Source organism: Netta rufina, assembly GCF_964035555.1.
Source record: "Netta rufina genome assembly, chromosome: 18".
NCBI lineage: Eukaryota > Metazoa > Chordata > Aves > Anseriformes > Anatidae > Netta > Netta rufina.
In genome coordinates, this window is record NC_140142.1 from 10,969,864 (window position 1) to 10,997,182 (window position 27,319).

Genomic DNA, 27,319 nt, shown 5'->3' on the forward strand with positions numbered 1-27,319 from the left:
GTCTGAGCATGTAAGGAAGAATATCGGAAAACTAAAGCACAACTCCAGTGGAATTAGGACAAGGATGTCTAAGGCAGTAAAAAGAGCTTCTAGAAGTACACAGGTGACAAAAGAAAGGTTCTGGAATATGTGGACCCACTGCTGAATGAGGCCCAGGATCTGTTGATACAGGACAGGGAAAAGACAAGAGGTGTTGAATTCCTTTTTCACGTCAGTCAGTACTGGCAAGACTGCCCTTCAGGAATCCCAAGTCATGAAGAATGGGGAGAGTCTGGAAGGAAGATGTACACTTGGTGGGAGTGGATCAGGTCAGGGCATACTTGACCAAATGGGATACACATATCTATGGGACCTGGCGGGATTCACCCATGACAGCAGAGAGAGCTCCCTGATGTCCTTGCGAGGCCACTCTTGGTCATCTTGGATCATTCCTGGTGAGTAGCAGAATGTCCATCCTAGCTCCAAGAAGTATTACTTGCAAAGGCAAATGCCATGTTTCCTAACATTCTCCACACCATCAGTAAAACAACAAAAAAAAAATTTAGTGTTTTTTAAATAGCTCAATAAATGCATATCTTTTTATTTATGTCTCGGACTTTTTTTTTTTTTTTTCCAGACTCATTTAGCCTCAACTTTGCCTTCCAAACAAAGACTTTTGTAGCCTCTTCCGTCTTCTAAGACTCGGTCACATGTTAAAGGAAAGATGAAAACAAAACACTCTTCCAGACAGCTGTTGCACTGGTGTTCTCCACGGATAAGGTGTGTTAGTGCAGAGGGTAAATGTTTTTGAGAGTGATTAGAAACAGTCATGGAGAGTGTCTACGAAGCATCAAGGGTTTCTGTTTCTCATACTGTACCCCATGCCATGTAGGTTGGAATTGTGCAGGACATGGTGATGGGACACAGCCAGGAGAACTAACCCAAAGTGTTCAAACTGATGTTCTTCACCATCCAGCAACCCCCTGCAGCCTACCACCTGACTACCAAAAGCATGCCGTGCACACCAAATACACCTGTGAAGAGCAGCTGAGAGAGACGGGATTACCTTGAAGAAAAGAAGACTCCAGGAGACATTATTGTGGTCTTCCAATACATAAATGGGGCCTACCCACATGTGTAGTGACTAGACTGACTAGACTAGACTAGAACAGAGTAGTTTAGTTGGAAGAGACCTTCAAAGATCATCTAGTCCAACTACCTGACCTCTTCAGAACTAAACAAAAGTTACAGCATGTCAATGAGGGCAATGTCCAAATGCTTCTTGAACATTGACAGGCCTAGAACTACAAGCAGGTCTCAAGGAATCCTATTCCAGTGTTTGACCACCCTCACAGTACAGAAATTTTTCCTACTCTCCAATCTGGACCTCCCCTGGTGCATCTATGTGCCATTCCCACACTTTCTCTGATCAGTTACCAGTGAGAAGAGGTCATCAGCTCCCTCTCCACTTGCCCTCCTAAGACAGTGGCTGAAAGCAATGAGGTCACTCCTCAGCCTTCTTTTCTCCACACTAGACAAGCCAAGTTTCTTCAGCCTCTCATCATAGGACATCCCCTTTTACTAGTATTCCCTGTTTTCCCTTGGTTTCCCAACCGACAAGATTCCTGGTCAGATAACCTCTCTGGAAGAAGCATTTTCTCTCTCTCCCATGCTCTCACCAGTCAGTGTGACTGACCAGGTCTGGCTGCCTTCACTGCCTCCTTTATCACCTGTTGGTTAGGTTTGTGCCCCAGATGTGTTGTGCTTTATCCCCAGGAGGTAGCCAAGCACCACACATCCACTCTCTCCCTCCTCTCTCTTAACAGAACAGGGAGAGAAAGATTGGAGAAATATCTGGAGAAACTCTATCAGGGAGTGTAATGATAGGACAAGGGGCAGTGATTTTCAGCTAGAAAAGAGTAGATTTAGATCAGATATAAAGAAGAAACTCTTCACGCAGTGGGTGGTGAGACACTGGAAGAGGTTGCCCAGAGAAGTGGTGGATGCCTCTCTCCTGGTAGAGTCCAATGTCAGGTTGGATGAAACCTTGAGCAAACTGGTCTAGAGGGAAGTGACTCTGCCCATTTAAGAGTGACTGGAACTAGACCTTAAGGTCCCTTCCAACCCCAAACATCCTATGATTCCATGAGCTTGCTGGCCAACAATTGGTTGCGTAGTCTGTGTAGACAGAGGGATTTCATTTGCTGTGAAAAAGATTCCTTCTCCTCAACGTTAACAAGTGCTTGGAAGAAACAGAATACAGCTCTCAGTCAATTTGTGGGTGCCCTAAATAATAAAAGGACAGGAAAAATGATTCCCATAATGAACTCTTATTTTGGTTTAGGAGAAAAAATATAACTGGAAGTAGGTGTCTCTCTCTAGCTGACAGAAGGAAGAGCAGTGATTACATCAGTTTGATTCAAAGTTGTTTCCCCTGGAGGCCCAGGGACTTGTCAAGAGCTCCCTGTGCTGTTGAGCTGGGCTGGGCTCCCGGGACCAAGGGGAGCTCCTGGAAAGCAAGCAGCGCTGCAGAGAGAGAGCTCTGCCCAGGAGCAGCTCCTCTGCACAGCGCAGCAGGGCTGGGGGCACTGCCTGCAGGGGACAAGGGCGGCTGAGAGAAGGGAGGGAGACGTTAAAGTCAATGTGGAGGGGGGATGCTGAGAGCTCACTGCGAGAGAAATCTTCACAGCCCTGAACAGGGTAAGTCTCTGGCTGCAGGGCAACACAGCTGTTGTTCCTGGCGCCATCTGCAGATTTGCTGGCACACCCCACAGCACATGGGATCTTTCTGGAGGACACTTAAGAGTTCCTAAGATAGGAGAAGAACAAGTTCCAGAGCAGGGACTACCTGCCAAAGCTGTCAGAGGGACAGGAGACGAGGATTCCTTCTCACAGGGCTGGCTGCAGGCTGTGCAGCCAGGGTGCAGGCAGGGGTGTCCAGGGCTGTGGTGCAGAGCAGGGTCCCTGCTGTGCCCCAGGGGCTGTGTGCCAGGGCAGGGCCTCTGCCGCCTGCCAGCCTCAGCACTCAGCCTGCCCAGGGAACTGCCAAGGACACTGCGGGGAGAAGCTGTGGGTGGACGGAGCCCCCTGAAACAGGCAGGACAGGCAGGGTCCTGCTGGTGCCCAGAGGCTGCTGCCTGGGGCAGGCTGCTAAGAGGTCCACAGCACCCCCAGGACATCTTTGGGGGAGATTCTTGATGGGGAGCACCAACGCCTACACTATCTAAATGAAAGGCACTCTCAGGAGTCTATGCTTCTGTTTTGCTGCCATGAAGGACAGTAAGGAGAATTGTAATGGATCAGTCCCTGATATTCTTTACTATATACAGCAGGGTAGTACTGACACTTCCGAAGCCCACAGAGGACACAGAGGATTAACCTGATGATTATTGTATCCCTAGGGAAAAAAATAAAATAAAAATAAAAACTAAATATTTTACAAGCCGTAGCATGTATTCTTCACAGGGAAAAGACTGTGATTCTTGCTGAGAAGGTTTCAGGGAAATTTGGTTTAGGTTTTGCTCAGAAAACACTATCTAAAATTCCTCTTTAAATTTCTCAATGGACAGACTAATACACCCAAAGCCAGCAAATGTCCAACAGCAGCTTCCCCACAGAGTTCCTCCTCCTGCCATTCGCAGACACACGCAAGCTGCAGCTCCTGCACTTCGGGCTCTTCCTGGGCATCTACCTGGCTGCCCTCCTGGGCAACGGCCTCATCCTCACAGCCGTAGCCTGCGACCACTGCATCCACACCCCCATGTACTTCTTCCTCCTCAACCTCGCCCTCCTCGACCTGGGGTCCATCTCCACCACTGTTCCCAAAGCCGTGGCCAATTCCCTCTGGGACACCAGGACCATCTCCTATTCAGGATGCGTTGCCCAAGTCTTTTTTCTCTTCTTCTTGCTTGGAGCAGAATATTCCCTTCTCACCGTCATGGCCTATGACCGCTACGTTGCCATCTGCAAGCCCCTGCACTACGGGACCTTTATGAGCAGTAGAGCTTGTATGAAAACAGCAGCAGCTGCCTGGGGCGGAAGTTTTTTCTATTCCCTGCTGCACACGGCCAATACATTTTCCATACCACTCTGCCAAGGCAATGCCCTGGACCAGTTCTTCTGTGAAGTCCCCCAGATCCTCAGGCTCTCTTGCTCGGATGCCTACCTCAGGGAACTTTGGGTCATTGCAGTTAGTCTTTGTTTAGCTTTGGGGTGTTTTGTTCTCATTGTGCTGTCCTATGTGCAAATCTTCAGGGCTGTGCTGAGGATGCCCTCTGAGCAGGGCCAGCACAAAGCCTTTTCCACGTGCCTCCCTCACCTGGCTGTGGTCTCCCTGTTCATCAGCACTGGCACAGTTGCCTACCTGAGACCCCACTCCATCTCCTCCTCATCCCTGGATCAGGTGGTGGCAGTCCTGTACTCGGTGGTGCCTCCAACGCTGAATCCCTTCATCTACAGCATGAGGAACCAGGAGCTGAAGGATTCCCTGAAAAAACTGATTCTGTTGGCAGTACTTCAGCAGGACTAAGCCACCCATATTTATGCACATTTTTTGTTGTTGTTGCAGTTTGTTTGTTTGTTTTCTTGTGCTTTGGACATTTTTCTCTGACTACCCTGTTTGGGCATGAATGTCTGGATTTGTCTCACTCCTCCAGAGGCACAAGCCCAGTCCCTCTGTCCCAGACGCCATCTTTAAATGTATTTATGTCAGAGCTGTACTCCTTTTCCACCTCTCTGTAATAAAAGGGGATGTCTTCAGTGCTGTGTCTGAAGTTCGAGACTTTTTTCCATTTGATGGAGTCAAGAATACGCTCAAGAAATTGCACCCTAACAGGGCCTGCTGTTAACCTTGTGTTCTCCATGTGCGGATGAGATCATCGGGTGATTTTATAGGGAATTTTGGGATGGATTCAGCTCTCATCTGTGGGTGCCCAGAGCCACTGGAGATGGGACTGGTCAGGACATATCTGCTCAGGGGTGTCCAGCATGTGACAGGACTCGTGTCAGATGCTGATGTCTGAACCCAGGAGAGCACAGGGATTATTCACAGACAGCCCGTTTCTAGGGGTGGGCAGCAAATGCAGCTTCAGATCGTCACCCAAAGGGCTAAGTGGAAAACTACCTGGGCTAATTAGGGCTCTGTAGTCCAATGACAGGCAGCAGAGACACAGAGGTTGCAGGGAAGGGAGCCTGAGGAATGACTCACGTCCCCTTCAATGAAGAGCCATAGCTGGGATCTAAGGACATGGTCTGAGCCACTTGAAATTCCCTGTGGTTGCCCTGAACTCCTACAACAGCCACACATCGCACGGATGTCCCTGGAGAAGGGGCTGCAGGTGGTCAGGTTGTGTTGCTTCCCACAACCGTGCTGTTCCTCTGGGTGGTGGCAAGTTTTCCAACGGGATCAAAGAAGGTAAAGCAAAGTGACAGCAAGCAGGCTCAGCAGGTCCTCGGCACCCCAGCACAGAGCCACAGTCCCATAACCTCCGGCAGGAAAAAATTTGTTCCCCTCCTCCAGAGGGAAACAAAACCCGTCTGGGCTTTCCTTGCTTCTTAGACAATTTCCAGCAGCTCGCGCAAGAAGTCAGTGCTGATGAGAGGTCTGCGACTCAAAGGTGCTGTAGCCTGGCCCAGGAAAGAAGCTCCTGTGAGGAGGTGACATGCTTTGACCCGCTGAAAATGCCTTCATGAGCTGGTACCCAGGAGGAAATGGGCCAGGAAGGGCAGGAGCGGGAGGGAATGGGATCACACAGGCACAACCCCATCCTGCTGGCTGCAGTGCTGGGCGTAGACTCAGCAAGAGAGGCAGGCTACTTGGCTCTGCCCCCTAAAAACCCTAAAGCCCTAACCCTAAAAACCCTTCCAACCCTAACCCTAAAATCCCTTACAATCCTAACCCTAAAAATCCTAAAGCCCTAACCCTAAAAACCCTTACAACCCGAGGCTCTGCTACGTGGGCTCCAGGAACCAAACTAGCATGGTGTCCCACAGAAAAATTCTCAGTAAAGCTGTTTGTCATTACAGAATCACCCAATAATTAGGACTGGAAGAGTCCAGTCAAAGCCCTTCAAGCATCATTAGCAGGAGCAGGATTTCCAGGACTGCATCTATACATGCTTAGAGTATCTCCGAGGAAAGAGACTCCGAAACCTCTGTGGGTGGCCAGTTTCAGTGGTCTGTACTGGTGCTTGGGGTTATTCCTCTGCAGGGCAGGACCCTGCACGTGCCCTTGTTGACCTTCATGAAAGGAGGGCCAGGAGCTGGCAGGGCTCATTGAGAGGGCTTTAAACTAGGTAGGAAGGGGGATGGGGCTGAAGCTAGGATTGTTGGGGCTGTGCCAGGGTTAACAATGGCAAGGCCGGAGGATAAGGCAATGGCCCAGCTGAAGTGCATCTACACCAATGCACGCAGCATGGGTAACAAACAGGAGGAGCTGGAAGCCATCGTGCAACAGGCAGGCTACGACTTGGTTGCCATCACGGAGACGTGGTGGGACCAGTCTCATGACTGGAGTACTGCAATGCCTGGCTATAAGCTCTTTAGAAGGGACAGGCAGCACAGAAGGGGTGGTGGTGTGGCTCTCTGTATTACAGAGTCTTTCGAGGTTGTAGAACTCGAGGCTGGGAATGACAAGGTCGAGTCCCTTTGGGTTAGGATCGCCAGGGACAACAAGGCTAGTGTCCTGGTCGGGGTCTGCTATAGACCGCCGAACCAGGATGAGGAGACGGATGAAGAATTGTACAGGCAGCTGACAGAAGTTGCAAAATCTTCAGCTCTTGTACTCGTGGGGGACTTCAACTTCCCTGACATATCCTGGAAGCACAACACAGCCCTGAGAAAGCAGTCTAGGAGGTTTCTGGAGAGCGTGGAAGATAGCTTCCTGACGCAGCTGGTTAGTGAACCTACCAGGGGTGGTGCCCCGCTAGACCTTCTCTTCACAAACAGAGAAGGACTGGTGGAGGATGTGATTGTCGGGAGCTGTCTTGGGCAGAGTGACCACACAATGGTGGAGTTCACTATTCTTGGCGAGGCCAGGAAGGGGACCAGTAAAACCGCTGTATTGGACTTTTGGAGGGCTGACTTTGAGCTGCTCAGGACACTGGTTGGTGGAGTCCCTTGGGAGGCGGTTCTGAAGGGCAGAGGGGTCCAGGAAGGCTGGGCGCTCTTCAAGAGGGAAATCTTAATGGCACAGAACGGTCTGTCCCCATGTGCCCGAAGACGAGCTGGCAGGGAAGAAGACCAGCCTGGCTCAACAGAGAATTGTGGCCTGAGTTTAGTAGAAAAAAGAGGGTTTATAATCTTTGGAAAAGTGGGCAGGCCACTAGGGAGGACTAAGGCTGTGCAGGGACAAAATTAGGAAAGCCAAAGCTCATCTGGAGTTCAATCTGGCTACTGCCGTTAAAGAAAACAAAAAACATTTCTATAAATACATCAACACAAAAAGGAGTACTAAGGAGAATCTCCATCCTTTACTGGATGTGGGGGGAAACTTAGTTACAAGAGATGAGGAAAAGGCGGAGGTGCTTTATGCCTTCTTTGCCTCAGTCTTTAGTGGCAATACCGGTTGTTCTCTGGATACTCAGTACCCTGAGCTGGTGGAAGGGGATGGGGAGCAGGATGTGGCCCTCACTATCCATGAAGAACTGGTTGGTGACCTGCTACGGCACTTGGATGTGCACAAGTCAATGGGGCTGGATGGGATCCACCCAAGGGTACTGAGAGAACTGGCAGAGGAGCTGGCCAAGCCACTGTCCATTATTTATCAGCAGTCCTGGCAATCGGGGGAGGTCCCAGTTGACTGGCGGCTAGCAAACGTGACGCCCATCTACAAGAAGGGCCGGAGTGCAGACCCGGGAAACTACAGGCCTGTCAGTTTGACCTCAGTGCCAGGGAAGCTCATGGAGCAGATCCTCCTGAGAGTCATCACGCAGCACTTGCAGGGCAAGCAGGCGATCAGGCCCAGTCAGCATGGGTTTATGAAAGGCAGATCCTGCTTGACGAACCTGATCTCCTTCTATGACAAAGTGACGCGCTGGGTGGACGAGGGAAAGGCTGTGGATGTGGTCTACCTTGACTTCAGCAGGGCTTTTGACACCGTCTCACACAGCGTTCTCCTCAAGAAACTGGCTGCTCTTGGCTTGGACTGGCGCACGCTTCGTTGGGTTAGAAACTGGCTGGATAGCCGGGCCCAAAGAGTCGTGGTGAATGGAGTCAAGTCCAGTTGGAGGCCAGTCACTAGTGGAGTCCCCCAGGGCTCGGTGCTGGGGCCGGTCCTCTTTAATATCTTCATCGATGATCTGGATGAGGGGATCGAGTGAACCCTCAGTAAGTTCGCAGATGACACCAAGTTAGGTGAGTGTGTCGATCTGCTCGAGGGTAGGAAAGCTCTGCAGGAGGATCTGGATAGGCTGCACCGATGGGCTGAGGTCAACTGCATGAAGTTCAACAAGGCCAAGTGCCGGGTCCTGCACCTGGGGCGCAATAACCCCAAGCAGAGCTACAGGCTGGGAGATGAGTGGTTGGAGAGCTGCCAGGCAGAGAAGGACCTGGGAGTATTGGTGGATAGTTGGCTGAATATGAGCCAGCAGTGTGCTCAGGTGGCCAAGAATGCCAACGGCATCCTTGCTTGTATCAGGAACAGTGTGGCCAGCAGGGCTAGGGAGGTGATCGTCCCCCTGTACTCAGCTCTGGTGAGGCCGCACCTCGAGTACTGTGTTCAGTTTTGGGCCCCTCGCTACAAGAAGGACATCGAGGTGCTTGAGCAGGTCCAGAGAAGGGCGACGAAGCTGGTGAGGGGCCTGGAGAACAAATCCTACGAGGAGCGGCTGAGGGAGCTGGGCTTGTTCAGCCTGGAGAAGAGGAGGCTCAGGGGTGACCTTATCACTCTCTATAGGTACCTCAAGGGAGCCTGTAGCGAGGTGGGGGTTGGTCTGTTCTCCCATGTGCCTGGTGACAGGACAAGGGGGAATGGGCTTAAGTTGCGCCAGGGGAGTTTTAGGTTAGATGTTAGGAAGAACTTCTTTACTGAAAGGGTTGTTAGGCATTGGAACAGGCTGCCCAGGGAAGTGGTGGAGTCACCGTCCCTGGAAGTCTTTAAAAGACGTTTAGATGTAGAGCTTAGGGATATGGTTTAGTTGGGACTGCTAGCGTTAGGTCAGAGGTTGGACTCGATGATCTTGAGGTCTCTTCCAACCTAGAAATTCTGTGATTCTGTGATTTTGTTTGATTTTTACAGCTTGGAAAACAACTGATTAAGAAAGTGCATTACAAGGAAGACCTACGGCCTTCCTCCCAAAGACCACTGCCCACATCCTGGAGACCCTGGCCCACAACTCTTGGAAGGCTTTGCGCAAGCGCAAGGACTGATAAGCTAATTAGCATACGAAACGAGGGTAGGTGGGGTTAGGTAATGAATATGTATAGGTGCTAATTGAATATTCATTGTTTCGCTGTATAAATACGAGATAGTTTGTCACTTCGAACATGCATGATAGGTGGAAGGATCCCCCGTGCATCCAGCGCTGCAATAAAGAACATACCACTTAAGGAAATTTTGGCTTTGATCTTTAAATCAAGAGAACTTTATCAAGAGAACTTTTTGATGCTTAGATGATGATTTTTACCATTTATTATTACAGCTGTGGCAAAGATAGTAGTAAACTTTTACAGTTTATTTCTCCCAGTAGAATAGACACATATGGTCACAATTACATCTATGGTTATCACCATACTGTAAGAACCTTGTTTTAGTATCTTAAAATATCAATAATTTAGGCTGAAACATACTAGGTTGGTATACCTATATATACCTATAGCTGAAGCGTCCGGAAAGTTTCAATGCATCTTTTTACAAGAACGGAGGTAGAAAAACTGTTCTAAGGTTGGAACTGTTCTCCAACAAAATTAGTGTTTGGATCAAGCACTTGGAATTCGTCAGTAAGTTTATCTAGTGTTAAGGATGGGGCTTTCAACACTTCCAATAGTTAGTTCAAATTTGATCAAATCACAGTTGCTGAAGATATTTCTGGAATGAACTGTTTGGGTCAGGTGACTCAACGCTTTTTTTTCCTCATGGTAAATTCTAATACAGAAATTAAAATTACTGAAAAAAAAAAAGATTTTAAAGCCATGGAATCTTGTGCAATCTTTATGACATGTCTATGGCTTTCTTCCTGCCTTCTCTGTTTTTATTTTTATAGTTGCCTGAATATTTACCTGGGTGAGTTACGTTGCCCTACTAGCATTAGCAAGATTTGATTGTGTGCTTAAAAGTTGATTCAGATTTTGTGATCAATACCCACTTGTTTTGAAATACTGTTGTTAATGTTTATGAAAAGACTTCTTTATTGACAAATGGTACTCCACTGTGTCTAAGGACTTCCAGAATGCTTCAGCCTATGTGTCTTGAATAATGTTTTTATTTTAGACTATTAGAAAGCTCTATAGCACATTATCATTCATTAATGGAAATAGCATCCAGGTGCATTATATTAAATAAATATTGTGTTTATTGTATTTATTTGAGTCATATGTCAAAATTCTGGAACCTATAATGTTACAATGCACACGTGCTACTTGATCTCTACCTACTATATTTTACCACCAGCAGTTATTGCCATGAATACTGCACCAAAAATACAAAAGAGTTGCATGAACTCTATCATACAGGAAAATTAAATATTATGTTTTCTATTTTAGAAGCGTATCTGATTTTAAGCAGCACTTAGGCACTCACTCTAAGAATTTTTTAGTAGGAAGAGTGTGTGCTGTAAAGCTTTAATAGGATGTAAAATGCTTCACTAAGCATTATCTAACATGTCTAAAGCAAAATGCAGACTAAAGATGTGGTACTTTGGATGTTATTATAATTTCCCCTAGCTTCATATGTAGAATTACAATCCCAAGTGATTAATTTTCACACTTAAATGTAAGCAGAAAATGAAGCTCTAAGTTTGATTTCAGAATATAAATATACTGTGGTAGTGGAGAATAATTAAGGGCTTGATGTTCTCGTGTACTTTCTTGCAGATGGTTGGAGTCCTGTTAACTGAACCATAGGCTCCACATGGGAGAATAGGTCTGCCCAGGCAGACTGTAGCGCTCATGTCTCAGGCTTTCAAATGCACTGGTGTTCAGACCTTCAGGACTGCCTTTGTCACTAGTTCATAATTCTTTGGGGATAAGGAACAGAGTTTAAAAAAAAGACTGGATTTGGAGACGTGGCATTTTTTCAGGCTCAAGACCGGTGAACTATCCCTGATTAAACTGGTGTTTTTCAGAACTATTTTCCAACCTTTTTGCCATTTGACTTTCTCATTGTTGGAGAAAAATATGTGAATGGCAATACTGTCTAATAAGCAACAAAATGAGAAGAGATAATGTGTTATTCAGACTCTCAAAAACAAATCTGAAAGGTTGTTTTTTTTTTTTAGTTTTTTTTTTTATTTTTTTTATTTTTTTTTTTCCTTGATGTTTGGTCTCAGTGGTGCTAAGATGCTTGAAACAGGGTCTAATCACATTCCCTGCATGGGTATGATCTTCAATGTTTCTGTTCAGATTTTTTAAATTCATTGCAAACATCTACTGACAGTATCCATTTAGAACGTTTCTCAGATCTTTCCTGTACTGATAATTATTTGGCAGGGACCAGTACTTGCTACTACGAGACTGTTGCATACTAGGGTGAGACTGCTATCAACGGAAGGAGAAATTTGTTGGATTATCGGAAATCCAGAGGAAACCAGCTGTGAGGCCTACCATTGAACACTGCTCTATGAATGCCAAACAACATCTAAAATGTTAAAAAGAGGCTTCAATCCTTAGAGCAACAGGCTTTCAAACCTCAACGTTTGTTCGAATTGTCTTGGTGTGAGAAAGCTACTGATACTCTCATTTCTTGAGTAGTTCCAGGAATTTAAAGTCTGAGCCTCTTGCCGTGTCATGGGTTTACGTGGCAAGGTTTTGGTGTTAGGGGGCCACAGGCGTGGCTTCTGTGAGAAGGATCTAGAAGCTGCCCCATGTTTGGCAAGGGCCCCACTGCTGGCCAGAGCTGAGCCAGTAAGTGATGTTGTTTTGCGCCTCTGTGAGAGCAGATTTAAGAAAAAAACCACAACACTGCGCCACACAGCAGCTGGGAGAGTGAGGAGAGAGGAAGAGCCTTGCAGGTGCCAAGGTCAGTGAAGAAGGAGGGGGAGAGGTGCTCCAGGCATGGAGCAGAAGTCCCCTGCGGCCTGTGGTGAGGCCCATGGTGAAGCAGGCTGTCCCCCTGCAGCCCATGGAGTACCACGGTGGAGCAGGGTTCCACGCTGCAGCCCGTGGAGGAGCCCACGCAGGAGCAGGTGACCTGGTAGGAGCTGCTGCCCGTGGGGGACCTGTGCTGGAGCAGTCTGCTCCTGAGGGATGGAGCCCATGGTATGAAGCCATGTGGGAGCAGTTCTGGAAGAGCTGCTGCCTGTGGGAAGCCCACGCCAGGTCAGTTCAGCAAGGCCTGCATCCTGTGGGAGGGACCCCACAGCACAGGGGACAAGAGGGATTGAGAAGGAGCGGTGGAGAAGCGCTATAGACTGACCATAAACCCCATTCCCCCACTCCCCTGCGCTACTCAGGGGGAGGAGGTGGAAGAGGGTGGCTGGGGGGGATAGGTGCTTTTGGTTTCCTTCGTTTCTCGCTTTTCTAGCTGCTTAGGAATAGGCAATCAATCTTACTGCTGAGTCTGTTTTGCCAGTCACAATAATTACTGCGCATTCTCCCTGTCCTTATCTCAACCCTTGAGCCCTTTTGATTGTATTTTCTCTTTGTTCCTCTTTGAGTAGGGGGAGTGAGAGAGCAGTTGTGGTGGAGCTCGGCTACCACCCGAGTACAACCACCACACTGTGTAAGGAGAAAAGCAAGGCAGAGTACACATACCCACACTTAGGTGACATAGCAATCCAGGTGGCCGTACTGTGACCTGTGATGTTTATGCATGTATCTACTCCTTGCTATTTTTCCCCTAAAATACTGTTCCTTTCAGGGAAAGGATTACAAACTGCTTTTTCTCTTTAATCGTCAATTTGGTGATGAGCTTGAGACCTTGAGAAGCTACTTAGAGAAACAAAATTTTATATCAAACTTTGACTTAAAAGTTGGACATGCAAAATCTACAGATCAAAAGGCAGATGCAGCGATAAAACTGTATGGAAACTGACTTTTAGATCAATAAAACTCACAGATACTTTGTTGTTGTTATTATTAAAAGTCCGTGCAATGGCCAGTTGTACAAATTGTCAACTGTCAATTGTAGAAAACTGGAGAGCAGCTAAAACTGAGCCATACAAGGAAGTAAACTTCTGAATAATAAATGCAATTACTTTTTATAAAATGAACTTTTAAATTTTATTTTATTTATTTATTTATTTATTTATTGAGAAATAGCTTCATGAGTCCAATCTCTGTTAGCCAAAATATGGTCTTGAATCTAGGTTCCTCACATTGGTGTGAGTGTCTGCCTGTAAAGTGCTGTGGAGGTTTGCTATTAGGCTTTGTGCATGGCAGCAAGGTCATTTGTGAACCTCATTCACTGCAAACAGGGAGAAACTACTTAATGTCAGAGAAACTACTTAAACATGTATCATTTCTCTCTTCACACCTACTCTCTACTTTTCATCTGCAGTCCCTTCTCATCTACTCACATTTTTCTTCCAGCACCAGTAACAAGACGGATGGGCTCAGAGGTCATGTGGAATTTATGCTGTTTCAAACGTGTGTTACTGGCCACAAGATGCTTCTTTTCCTATTGTTCAGTGAATGGGACTAGATAAAGCACTACACTTCCCTGATAAAATTGCAGGTTTATTTATTTATTTATTTATTTTTTTCTGGCTTCATCCCTGATGAATTACTTGTATTTTGAAAATATATTCTTAAATATACCTCGGATTTTTCCCTGCATTTCCTTTGGTGAAGCTTGATTCTTTTTGGCTACTTTTAATTTATTTAATGTTCAGTAAGGGTCTGATTTTATTTAACATGCAAGTGCAACTTACCCCCCCAGTCTTAATGGCATTGCAACCACATGTACTGCACTATACATTTATTGTAATACTCCTCCCAGCTTTCATTGTATTCATTGTGTCTAGTTTATTTCTAGTCACTATATCCACATTACCCTTCTCCTGTGGCCTGAGTGGCTTTTGAGCATATTCCGTAAGGAAGCAATCCTGTATTACTCTTATATTAATGCTTGCTTGATAGTTTTTCCCACTAACATTTTCCTAGGAAACGTCTAGGTAATTGAACTCCTCCACTGGATCATTACGCTGGATTCGATACAGACTTCCTTCATCTGTAAAAACGTTTCCTGATATGCTTTCTCATCCTCTCCTGAAAGTCTCTGGCAAGGTCCAAGGACTAACTTTTTCCATATCTCATTCTTCTGTTTACTTCAAACAGTCCCGGTTGTGTCAGCCAAAATCCTAGTGTCATTTATTTCTGTTTATTCAGTATTCTCCCTGTACGCAAATTACTGCCTCCCTCATTACTTTTGTTTTACCTCACCCATCCGCAAACTTTATCCCTTGGTAATTTTATCTCCCAGTTGATAGCTTGATATAACCAAGTCTCTGTCATTCCAATGTAATCATAATTTTCCCTCAACACGTGTTTCTAATACAGCAATCTTGTTACATACATGTATGTTTCTAGCATTTGTAAAACACATTCATCCTGTTCTTTGTCCTTTATGGTCACTTTTTTTTTTTTTTTTTTTGAATGTGTAGAAAGAAAGGGTTTCCACATTGACTTAATTTACAAATTCAGTGCCCCTTTCTCTAAGCGTTAAAGTCCTTATCTTTTTTGTCTATGTGAACTCTGGCTTCTGAGCAGTACAAGAAAATTAAGACTCTTTAAATTACTTTTCTCATCTCAGTCTGAAAGTGTTTCTACAGAGACAATCTCTTTTGATTTTGAAGGGTCGTTAAGCCTTCTCTTTATGTAAGAGACCTCAAACTTCTCTTCACAGAGGATTTTGAACCAGCATACCAGTAGTTATCCTATAAGATCAATCTTTTGCCTCCTTTATTCAGATTGCCCTTTGAAAGTTACTTGAATGGTAGACCCACATGATTAGTAATTGCTTTGTCAAGCAGTCACTCATGCTGTCAGTCCTCTCTGGGTGCCAATACCTTCAGTGTGGACTGAAATTCCTGGAAGCTTTCTGACACCCTTTCAGTATTTTGAACTTTTGTCTGGTTGAGAATTGGAATATTGATTTACTTGTCTGGCCTGCTTATACCACGTGTCGTCGTTCCCCCCACCCCCTTTTTATTTTCTTCATTGTTCTCCTTTTCTGACAGAGATAGGGTGATACAGAAGAGTTTGGATGCTTATTAATCAAAAATAAATCTAATTTTGGAAATGTAAAACAATCACTTATCTACCTGTAAATGGCAGAGAGCTGCTCTCTAGCTATCTTGCAGCTGCCCATGGGAGGTACAAATCTGGGCTCAGAGGGCTGAAATAATTACACCCTGTTCTGTTTTGAACCAGTCTAATCTTCACTCCAGCTGCTTCTTCCTAAACATGGGGCAGCACCTTAACTATCCAAATGGCTGATTAAATGATAGATTTACCACTTCTCCTAATCTGTGAAAAGAACATTTCAAAAATATGTGTTTCTTAGTTGAATAAAGCCTGAAGAAAAGGTGATTCTTCCATAACTCAGATTTATAGCTTCGCTCTTCCTTTCCTCCTTTCTCACTTTCACTATGTCCTATTGTCAGCTGTTCCTCTCCAGTTGCCTTATTTTACAGCTATTGCTTCCACTGCTTTTGATATATTTACCTATAACCCATGTCTACATCTGCACACCAACCTTCTCTTGTCTAGCTAACTGGAGACATATTTCACTGCAGTTCTGTGAGCTGCATGAGCTCTTATGATTCTGCCAGCTGATGAAGATTGACCTGCTGTAGAGGGAATGAAAAACTGGGACGTCTTTTCATTCTTCCTATCAGTAAAACACCTGCTTCTAAGCCTTCCATTAAGAAAAATAACAATAATAATAAAATAACCATATTATATCACAGTAAAACTACACAGTGCAGAGAGATGGATTTAGGCAATATGTGTTTATCCAGATTGGAATATACTTCGAAGTCTGAGGGTGAGGGCCTCATACTTCAAAGAGCTCTCAGGATTTATGGAACAGATGGTAAGACTGAGAGTGCCGTGTGAACCCATCAGCGTGGACACAGATCTTGGAATCTAGATGTTCGTGTTTGACACATGACTGAACACATGAACCATAAATAACACTGATCCCTGTTTGTAGGAGATGAGCCTTTGATGCGTGGAAGTGGTTCTATTTTGCTGTATCATGGGATAGCGAGCATGGGAAGCAGTGCATCACTAGTTAGTTCAGGAGTGACTGATAGATAGGGTGGACCTTGCTAGCTCTTGTGTAATCTGTTTGCTACTTGGAGAACTCCTTTCTTTCTGCAGTGAGATATATCTTGCTCAGAAGTAAATGGAATCTAATTATTTGTGGGCTGAAATGAGAACAAATGGAGATATAGAAAGAACTATGTCTAGATCAGCAGAGCAATGAAGAAAAAGTCCAAGAGAGGAAAAAGTGTATGACAGCATAAGAGAGGAAAAAGGTCATTCAGAATGCAAGTGAATGCATGTAGGAGAAGAAACTAAACAAAATTACGCAAAACGATTGTAGAAATAGATTAAGAATATAGACGTAAAAGATAAGTAATAGAGAGTGAAAACATGATTACACCAAGAAATCTGTTTAAAAACATGCATTTACCTAACTTAGTACTTTAACTTGCAAAATAACATGGCATCAGTGCCAAAGATTACTTGACTACTGTTAGCTTGTGCAGCACTAAAAGCATAATCATGTCAATTGCTTATTTGCAGGATTTTTTGTATTTCTAAGAGTTGATATGGAAATGATCCGTTCTGTATCAGTGCAATTTCTGAACACTTGACAAGAGATACAGTGGCTTCCCCATCAGAAACGAATCTCGAGGGCCGAGTACAGGGGGACAATCACTTCCCTAGCCCTGCCGGCCACACTGCTTCTTATACCAGCCAGGATGCTGTTGGCCTTCTTGGCCACCTGAGCACACTGCTGGCTCATATTCAGCCAACTATCCACCAATACTCCCAGGTCCTTCTCCACCTTGCAGCTCTCCAACCACTCATCTCCCAGCCTGTAGCTCTGCTTGGGGTTGTTGTGCCCCAGGTGCAGGACCCGGCACTTGGCCTTGTTGAACTTCATGCAGTTGGCCTCAGCCCATCGGTGCAGCCTATCCAGATCCTCCTGCAGAGCCTCCCTACCCTCGAGCAGATCGACACACACCCCTAACCTGGTGTCATCTGCAAAATCACTGAGGGTGCACTCGATCCCCTCATTCAGATCATCGATAAAGATATTAAAGAGGACTGGCCCTAGTCCTGAGCCCTGGGGGACTCCACTAGTGACCGGCCTCCAACTGGCTTTAACTGCAGTTAAATGTAACTGGATTACAACAGCAGGCATGCTTCTAGCCACACATGCCTTTTTCCAGAGAGCAAGCTGAAGCACATGGCAACCCCCAGGCTGCTGCACCCTGAGGGGCAAGGGCAGAGCAAAGCCCAGGCTGGCACAACACAAAGCGTTGGGGACGGCCATGGCTGCGGAATGCTGGCCCCAAGGGCGGTTGGGCGGTTGGGCAGGCCTGTACCGGCTGCCCGTGCTGACGGGGAGGCTGCTCGGCTGCCTGCTCCTCCCGCTCAAGTGTCCGCTCCAGACACAACCTCAACCAGAGGGAGTCAGCTTCTTTTTCCTCTCTCTTCAAGCAGGATGGTGACACGATAGGGTCAGGAAGGGAGTGACCGCTGCATGAGGATGAGGGGGCAGGGACGGCCTCGGTGAGTCGCTGGAGACCCTTGGGCACAGAGGCAGGGGATGCTCATGATCATGGAGGGGGATGCTGCTCCGTTTCGTGCTTTTCCTCTTTCAGACAGAAACATCCCTACCAATGAGACCGGACCATGGCACACTGCTGGCCTCTCTCGCTTTGGGAACTCAGCCAGAAAAGATGCCAATGCTCTACAGGACAGATAAGACAGCCCCAAGCCATTCCCCACCATGGTGTCACCACGCTAAGTGGGAATATGGCACATTTAAGCTACAAGGAACATCTGGAAGATGGGAGATAGACAGCCTTGGTGTGAGGCTGGGAGAACCTCGGTGAGTCGCTAGAGACCCTCGGTCGCAGAAGTAGGGGCAGCCTGTGGTCTATGGGGAATGCTGCTCCGTTTCATGCTTTTCCTTTTGCAGCCAGATTTATACAGCAATGGGACCAAACCACAGCACACTTCTGGCCACTCTCCCCTTCAGAAATCACCTGGAAGGAAGAGCTCCCAATGCAGTCCAGGACAGGTAAGATCCTCCCCAGCCTACACCCCCGATCGTCCACAACAAGAAGGAGGTTGACAGAATGGGGGCAGGACAGCAGTAAATGCTGCATGAAGAAGACTGGCCACAGACAGCATCGGTGAGTCGCTAGATACTCTTGAGCAGAGAGGCAGGGGCTGCCATGGTCGCAGGGGGTTGCTGTTCCATTTGTTGGTTCTTCTTTTTCAGCCAGAATCACACAGCGATTGGACCAAACCACGGCACAATCCTGTCCGCTCACTCCTTGAGAAATCTTCTTGAATAAGAGCTGCCATCGCACTCCAGGACAGGTACGATTGCAAAAATCCACACCCACCACTGTCCAAAGTAAGCAGGACGGTGACATGATCAGGCTAGGACAGGAGTGAGCGCTCCATCAAGATGACGGGACACGGACAGCCTCGGTGAGTCACTAGATACTCTCGAGCAGAGAGGCAGGGGCTGCCCGTGGTCACAGGGAGGTGCTGCTCCGTTTGGTGCTTCTCCTTTTGCAGCCAGATTCACACAGCGATGGGACCAAACCACAGCACAATCCTGGCCTCTCTCCCCTTTAGAAGTCAACTGGGGGGAAGAGCTGCCAATGCTCTCCAGGACAGGTAAGATTGCCCCAACCCACACCCACCAGGTTCTAACAGCAAGAAGGATGGTGACATGATCGGGGTGGGACGGGAGTGGTCGCTGCATCAGGATGACAGAACAATGACAGCCTTGGTGAGTTGCTGGAGACACTTGGGCACAGAGGCAGGGGCTGCCCATTCTCACAGAGGGATGCTGCTCTGTTTGGTGCTTCTTCTCTTTCAGCCAAAATCACACGAAGTGTGGACCAGAACACGACACAATCCAGGCTGCTCTCCTGTTGAGCAGTCAGCTGGAATAAGAGCTGCCAATGCTCTCCAGGGCAGGCAAGATTGTCCCAGGCCACACACACCAGGTTCTATTCACAAGCAGGACGGTGACATGATCGTGATAGGACGGGAGTGACCCCTGGATCAGGATGATGGAGCAATGACAGTCTCGGTGAGTCGCGATAGAGCCTCGGGCAGAGATGCAGGGGCTGCCATGGTCGTAGGGGGTTGCTGTTCTGTTTGGTGCTTTCCCACTTTCAGCCAGAAACAGCACAATCCTGGCCTCTCTGCCCTCGAGCACTCAGCTGGAAGGAAGAGCTGCCAATGCTCTCCAGGAAAGGTAAGATCGCCCCAGCCCACACCCACCAGCCACTAACAGCAAGAAGGACGGTGACATGTTCAGGCCAGGAGGGCAGTGACCGCTCCATGAGGATGATGGAACAGTGAGTCGCTAGAGACCGTCGGGCACAGAAGTAGGGGCTGCCCGTGTTCACAGAGGGATGCTGCTCTGTCTTGTGGTGCTTCTCTTTCAGCCAGAAATGCACAGCATGGAACCAGAAAACGGTATAATCCTGGCCACTCTCCCCTTGAGAAGTCAGGTGTAAGGTAGTGCTCCTAATGCTCTCCAGGACAGGTAAGATCACCCCAGCCCACACCCGCCAGGCTCTAACTGCAAGCAGGACGGTGACACGATCGGGTCAGGACAGGAGTGACCACTGCATGAGGATGAGGGGACAGGGACGGCCTCGGTGAGTCGCTGGAGACCCTCAGGAACAGAGGCAAGTGCTGCCATGGTTACAGGGGGATGCTGCTCCGTTTGGTGCTTTTCCTCTTTCAGACAGAAACATCCCTAGCAATGAGACCGGACCATGGCACACTGCTGGCCTCTCTCGCTTTGAGATCTCAGCAAGAAAAGATGCCAACGCTCTCCAGGACACATAAGACAGCCCCAAGCCATTCCCCACCATGGTGTCACTACGCTAAGTGGGAATATGGCACATTTAAGCTACAAGGAACATTTCCTGGGCATCAGGAAGATGCGAGATGGACAGCCTTGGTGTGAGGCTGGGAGAGCCTCGTGCAAGGAGGAAGGAATGGCTTCCAGTGCTGAGAGGGGGTGGCTGCTCGGTTTGTCACCTCCTCTATTAGAGCTGGAGACACTGACAGTGCTGGAATGAAGCCATGGCACACTCCTGGACTCTCTCGCATTGAGAAGTCAGCTGGAAAAGGTGTCCACAATCTCCAGGACAGGTAATTCCGCCCCTACCCACACCCCACAGATGTGTCATAGCAAGCAGGACAGTGACACGCTTGGGTTAGGACAGGAGTGACCACTCCATCAGGATGCTGGGAGACGGATTGACGTGGTGAGAAACTCGAGGTTGTTGGGCACAGAGGCAGGGTCAGCCCCTGGTCACAAGAGGATGCTGCTTTGTTTGTTCTTTCTCTTATTAAAGCCAGACACACACAGCGATGGGAAGCAGACGACGGCACAATCGTGGCGACTCTCCCTTTGAGAAGACATTTGGAAGGAACTTCCAGCACTCTCCAGGACAAGTAACATCACCCCAAACCTCATCCACCACTGTCCACAGAAATCAGGAAGGTGACACGATCGGACTAGGACGGCAGTGACCGCTCCATGGAGACGACGGAACACGGAAAGCCTCGGTGAATAGCTAGAGACCCTCGGGTACAGAGGCAAGGGTTACCCGTGTAGACAGAGGGATGCTGCTCCGTTTGGTGCTTCTTCTCTTTCAGCCAGAGTCACACAGCGATTGGACCAGACCAAGGCACAATCCTGGCCGCTCTCCCGTTGAGCAGTCAGCTGGAATAAGAGCTGCCAATGCTCTCCAGGACAGGTAAGATCACCCCGGCCCACACCCACCAGCCTCGAATAGCAAGCAGGAAGGTGACATGATCGCAGTAGGATGGGAGTGACCCCTGGATCAGTATGATGGAACACGGACAGCCTCGGTGAGTCATGGTAGAGCCTCGGGCAGAGAGGCGGGGGCTGCCCGTGTTCACAGAGGGATGCTGCTTCTTTTAGAGCTTCTTCTCTATCAGCCAGAATCACACAGCGATTGGACCAGACCATGGCACAATCCTGGCCGCTCTCCCCTTGAGAAGTCAGCTGGGAGGAAGAGCTGCCAACGCTCTCCAGGACAGGTAAGATTGCCCCAACCCACACCCACCAGGTTCTAACAGCAAGCAGGACAGTGACATGATCGGGGTAGGACGGGAGTGGCCGCTGTATCAGGATGATGGAACAATGACAGCCTCGGTGAGTCACTGGAGACTGTCGGGCACAGAAGTAGGGGCATCCTGTGGTCTAAGAGGGATGCTTGTCTGTTTGTTGATTCTTCTTTTTCAGCCAGAATCACACGGCGATTTGACCAGACCATGTCAAAATCCTGGCCGCTCTCCCCTTTAGAAGTCTGCTTGAATAAGTGCTGCCAATGCACTCCAGGACAGGTAAGATTGCCCAAATCCACACCCACCACTGTCCACAGTAAGCAGGACGGTGACACGATCAGGCTAGGACGGGAGTGAGAGCTCCATCAGGACGACGGGACACAGACAGCCTCAGTGAGTCACTAGATACTCTTGAGCAGAGAGGCAGGGGCTGCCCGTGATCACATGGGGGTGCTCCTCCATTTGTTTTGTCTTTTATTAAAGTCAGACACATACAGTGATGGGACGAGACCACTGCACAATCCTGGCCTCTCTCCCCTTGAGAAGTCATCTGGAAGGAACTTCCAGTGCTCTCCAGGACAGTTAAGATCTCCCCAACCTACACCCAGCAGGCTGGGCATTGCTGCTCCGTTTGGTGCTTTTCCTCTTTCAGCCAGAAACGGCACAATCCTGCCGTCTCTGCCCTTGACCACTCATCTAGGAGGAAGAGCTGCCAACGCTCCCTAGGACAGGTAAGATCACCCCAACCCACATCCACCAGCCTCTAACAGCAAGCTGGAAGGTGACATGATCGGGGTAGGATGGTAGTGTCCTCTGTTTCAGGATGATGGAACAATGACAGCCTCGGTGAGTAGGCGGAGATCCTCGGACACAGAAGTAGGGGCAGCCTGTGGTCTCAGGGGGATGCTGCTCCGTTTGGTGCTTCTCTTTTGCAGCCAGATTCACACAGCGATGGCACCAAACCACAGCACACTCCTGGCCACTCTCCCCTTGAGAAATCACCTGGAATAAGAGCTGCCAACCCTCTCCAGGAGAGGTAAGATCACCCCAACCCACACCCCCGATCATCCACAACAAGCAGGAAGCTGACAGAATGGGGGCAGGATGGCAGCGAATGCTGCATGAGGATGATGGGACACAGACAGCATCGGTAAGTCGCTAGATACTCTTGAGCAGAGAGGCAGGGGCTGTCCATGGTCACAGGGAGGTGCTGCTTTGTTTTGTGCTTCTTCTCTTTCAGTCAGATACACACAGCGATTAGACCAGACCACAGCAAACTCCTAGCCTCTCTGGCCTTGACCACTCAGCTGGAAGGAAGAGCTGCCAACGCTCTCCAGGACAGGTAAGATTGCCCCAACCCACACCCAGCAGGTTCGGTGGCACGCAGGACGGTGACACGATCTGGTTAGGACGGGAGTGACCGCTCCATCAGGTTGACGGAACACCGACAGCCTCCGTGAGTCGCTGGAGACCCTCGGGCACTGAGACAGGGGCTTCCCAAGCTTAGAGAGGGATGCTTCTGTGTTTGGGGCTTCTTCTCTTTCAGCCAGAATCACACAGTGATGGCACAAAAACACAGCACACTCCTGGCCACTCTCCCCGTGAGAAAGCAACTGGAATAAGAGCTGCCAACACTCTCTAGTTCAGGTAAGATCTCCCCAACCTATGCCCAGCATGCTGTAACAGCAAGCAGGATGATGACACGCTTGGGCCAGGATGGCAGTGACCTCTCCATGAGGACGACAGGACACAGACAGCCTCAGTGAGTCACTAGATACTCTTGAGCAGAGTGGCAGGGGCTGCCCATGGTCATAGGGAGGTGTTGCTTTGTTTTGTGCTTCTTCTCTTTCAACCAGACACACACAGCGATGAGACCAGACCAAGGCACACTGCTGGCCTCTCTCCCCTTGAGAAGTCAGGTGGAAGGAACTTCCAGCACTCTCCAGGACAGGTAAGACCTCATCAACCTATGCCCAGAAGCCTTTAAATGAAAGCAGTATGGAGACACGCTCAGGCAAGGAGTGCAGTGACCGCTCCATGAGGACAAACGGACACTGACAGCCTTGGTGAGTGGCTATATAATCATGAGCAGAGACGCAGGGACTGCCATGGTTGCAGGGGGTTGTTGTTCTGTTTGGTGCTTTCCCACTTTCAGCCAGAAACAGCACAATCCAGAAACAGACACACACAGCGACAAGACCAGACCACGGCAAACTCCTACCCTCTCTGGCCTCCACCGCTCAGCTGGAAGGAAAATCTGCCAACTATCTCCAGGACAGGTAAGATTTCCCAAACCCACACCCACCAGGCTGTAACAGGAAGGAGGACGGTGACATGATCAGGCCAGGAGGGCAGTGACGGCTCCATGAGGACGATGGGACAGGGACAGCCTCGGTGAGTAACTGGAGACCCTCGGACACAGAGGCAGAAGATGCTCGTGTTCAGAGAGGGATGCTGCTCTGTCTCGTGGTGCTTCTCATTTAGCTAGAAATGCACAGCGATGGAACCAGACCACGGCACAATCCTGGCCTCTCTCCCATTGAGAAGTCAGGTGGAAGGAACTTCCAGCGCTCTCGGGGACAGGTAAGATTGCCCCAAACCACACCCACCAGGTTCTAACAGCAAGAAGGATGGTGACATGATCGGGGTAGGACGGGAGTGGTCTCTGCATCAGGATGATGGAACAATGACAGCCTCCGTGAGTCACTGGAGACCCTCAGGCACAGAAGTAGGGGCAGCCTGTGCTCTCAGGGGGATGCTGCTCCATTTGGTGCTTCTCTTTTGCAGCCAGATTCACACAGTGATGGGACCAAACCACAGCACAATCCAGGCCACTCTCCCCTTGAGAAATCAGCTGGAATGAGCTGCCAATGCTCTCCAGGACAGGCAAGATCTCCCAAACCCACACCCACCAGGTTCTAACAGCAAGCAGGATGGTGACATGATCGGGGTAGGACGGGAGTGACCACTGGATCAGGATGATGGAGCAATGACAGCCTCGGTGAGTCGTGGTAGAGCCTTGGGCAGACAGGCAGGGTCTGCCCATGGTCATGGAGGGATGCTGCTCCTCTTTTTCCTTCTCTTATTAAAGCCAGACACACACAGAATTGACTCCAGACCACGGCACACTCCTGGCCTCTCAGCCCTTGAGAAGTCAGCTGGAAGGAAGAACTTGCCATGCTCTTCAGGAGAGGTAAGATCACCCCAAACCACACTCACCAAGGTCCACAGCAAACAGGAAGGTGATTCGATTGGTACAGGATGGCAGTGAGCACTCCAACAGGATGATGGGAGGTGGTCAGACTTGGTAAGATGCTCGAGAACCTCGGGCACAGAGGCAGGGTCATCCTGTGGTCACACGGGGGTGCTGCTCCGTTTGCTCTTTCTGATATTAAAGCCAGACACACACAGCAATGGGACGAGAGCACGGCACAGTCCTGGCCTCTTTCCCCTTGAAAAGTCATCTGGAAGGAACTTCCAGCACTCTCCAGGACAGGTAAGATCGCCCCAAGCTACTCCCAGCAGGCTGTAAGAGCAAGGAGGACAGTGACATGATCGGGCCAGGAGGGCAATGACCGCTGCAATAGGGTGATGGGACACGGACAGCCTCGGTGAGTAACTGGAGACCCTTAGGCACAGAAGCAGGGGCTGCTCGTGTTGACAGAGGGATGCTGCTCTGTTAGGTGCTTCTTCTCTTTCAGAGAAAATCACACGGAGTGTGGACCAGACCACGGCACAATCCTGGCCGCTCTCTCCCTGAGGTGTCAGTTGTAAGGAAGAGCTGCCAACGCTCTTCAGGACAGGTAAGATTGCCCCAATCCACACCCACAAAGCTCTAACTGCAAGCAGGACAGTGACACGCTTGGGCCAGGACGGGAGTGACGGCTCCATCAGGATGACGGGAGACAGATTGATGTGGTGAGACACCACGTTGTTGGGCACAGAGGCAAGGTCAGCCCCTGCTCGCACAGGGATGCTGCTGCACATTTTCTTTCACTTATTAAAGCCACACACACAGCGATGGGAAGCAGAAGACGGCACAATTGTGGCGACTCTCCCTTTGAGAAGACATGTGGAAGGAACATTCAGCGCTATCCAGGACGAGTAAGATGACCCCAACCCACATCCACCAGCCTCGAACAGCAAGCAGGAAGGTGACATGATCGGGTGAGGATGGGAGTGACCGCTGCATGAGGATGATGGGACAGGGACGGCCTCAGTGGGTCACTTGAGACCCTCGGGCACAGAGGCAGGGGTGGCCGGGGTCACAGAGGGATGCTGCTCTGTTTGGTGCTTCTTCTCTTTCAGCCAGAATCCAACAGCGATTGGACCAGACCAAGGCACAATCCTGGCCGCTCTCCCATTGAGCACTCAGCTGGAATAAGAGCTGCCAACGCTCTCCAGAACAGGTAAGATTGCCTCAACCCATACCCGCTGGGTTCTATTAGCAAGCAGGATGGTGACACGATCAGGCTAGGATGGGAGTGACAGCTCCATCAGGACAACGAGACACAGACAGCCTCCGTGAGTCGCTGGAGACCCTCAGGCAGAGAGACACGGGCTGCCCGTGGTCACAGAGGGATGCTGCTCCGTTTGGTGCTTCTCTTTTGCAGCCAGAATCACACAGCGATGGCACCAAACCACAGCACACTCCTGGCCACTCTCCCCTTGAGAAACCACCTGGAATAAGAGCTGCCAACCCTCTCCAGGACAGGTAAGATCGCCCCAATCCACACCCCCGATGGTCCACAGCAAGCTGGAAGCTGACAGAATGGGGGCAGGATGGCAGTGAATGCTGAATCAGGAAGACGGGACACAGACTTCCTCGGTGAGTCGCTAGATACTCTTGTGCAGAGAGGCAGGGGCTGCCCGTGGTCACAGGGAGGTGCTGCTTTGTTTTGTGCTTCTTCTCTTTCAGCCAGACACACACAGCAACGAGACCAGACCACAGCAAACTTCTGGCCTCTCTGCCCTCCATGACTCATCTGGGAGGAAGAGCTGCCAACGCTCTCCAGGACAGGTAAGATTTCCCCAACCCACACCCACCAGGTTCTAACAGCAAGAAGGATGGTGACATGATTGGGGTAGGACGGGAGTGGTCGCTGCATCAGGATGATGGAACAATGACAGCCTCGGTGAGTCACTGGAGACCCTCGGGCACTGAAGTAGGGGCAGCCTGTGGTCTCAGGGGGATGCTGCTCCGTTTGGTGCTTCTTCTTTTGCAGCCAGACACACGCAGCGTTGGCACCAAAGCACAGCACACTCCTGGCCACTCTCCCCTTGAGAACTCAGCAGGAAGGAAGAGCTCCCAACACTCTACCTGACAGGTAAGATCGCCCCAAGCTACACCCCTGATGGTCCACAGGAAGCAGGAAGCTGACAGAATGGGGGCAGGATGGCAGTGAATGCTGCATGAGGAAGACGGGACACAGACAGCCTCGGTGAGTTGCTAGATAGTCTTGAGCACAGAGACAAGGTTAGCCCCTGGTCACACAGGGATGCTGCTCTGTTTGTTCTTTCGCTTATTAAAGCCAGACACAAACAGCAATGGGACCAGATCACGGCAATATCATGGCGACTCTCCCTTTAAGAAGTCATGTGGAAGGAATTTCCAGTGCTCTCCAGGACAAGTACGATGGCCCCAACCCACATCCACCACTGTCCACAGAAAGCAGGAAGGTGACACGCTCAGGCCAGGAGGGCAGTGACCGCTCCATGAGGATGACGGGACACGGACAGCCTCGGTGAGTCACTAGAGACCCTCGAGCACTCAGGCAGGGGCTGCCCGTGGTCACAGGGGGTTGCTGCTCCATTTGGTGCTTCTCTTTTGCAGCAAGAATCACACAGTGATGGGACCAAAACACAG

At 49.2% G+C, this 27,319-nt stretch overlaps 1 protein-coding gene across 1 annotated transcript; it reads left to right on the forward strand.

Moving 5' to 3' along the window:
• Window positions 1–3,571: 3,571 nt before the first annotated feature.
• On the forward strand, window positions 3,572–4,507 carry LOC311216467 (olfactory receptor 14A16-like; the record flags this gene model as incomplete). Its single annotated transcript, XM_084298002.1, has 1 exon — window positions 3,572–4,507. The coding sequence occupies one exon, from the start codon at window positions 3,572–3,574 to the stop codon at window positions 4,505–4,507; it is 936 nt and encodes a 311-aa protein (XP_084154128.1).
• Between the last annotated feature and the right edge of the window lie 22,812 nt (window positions 4,508–27,319).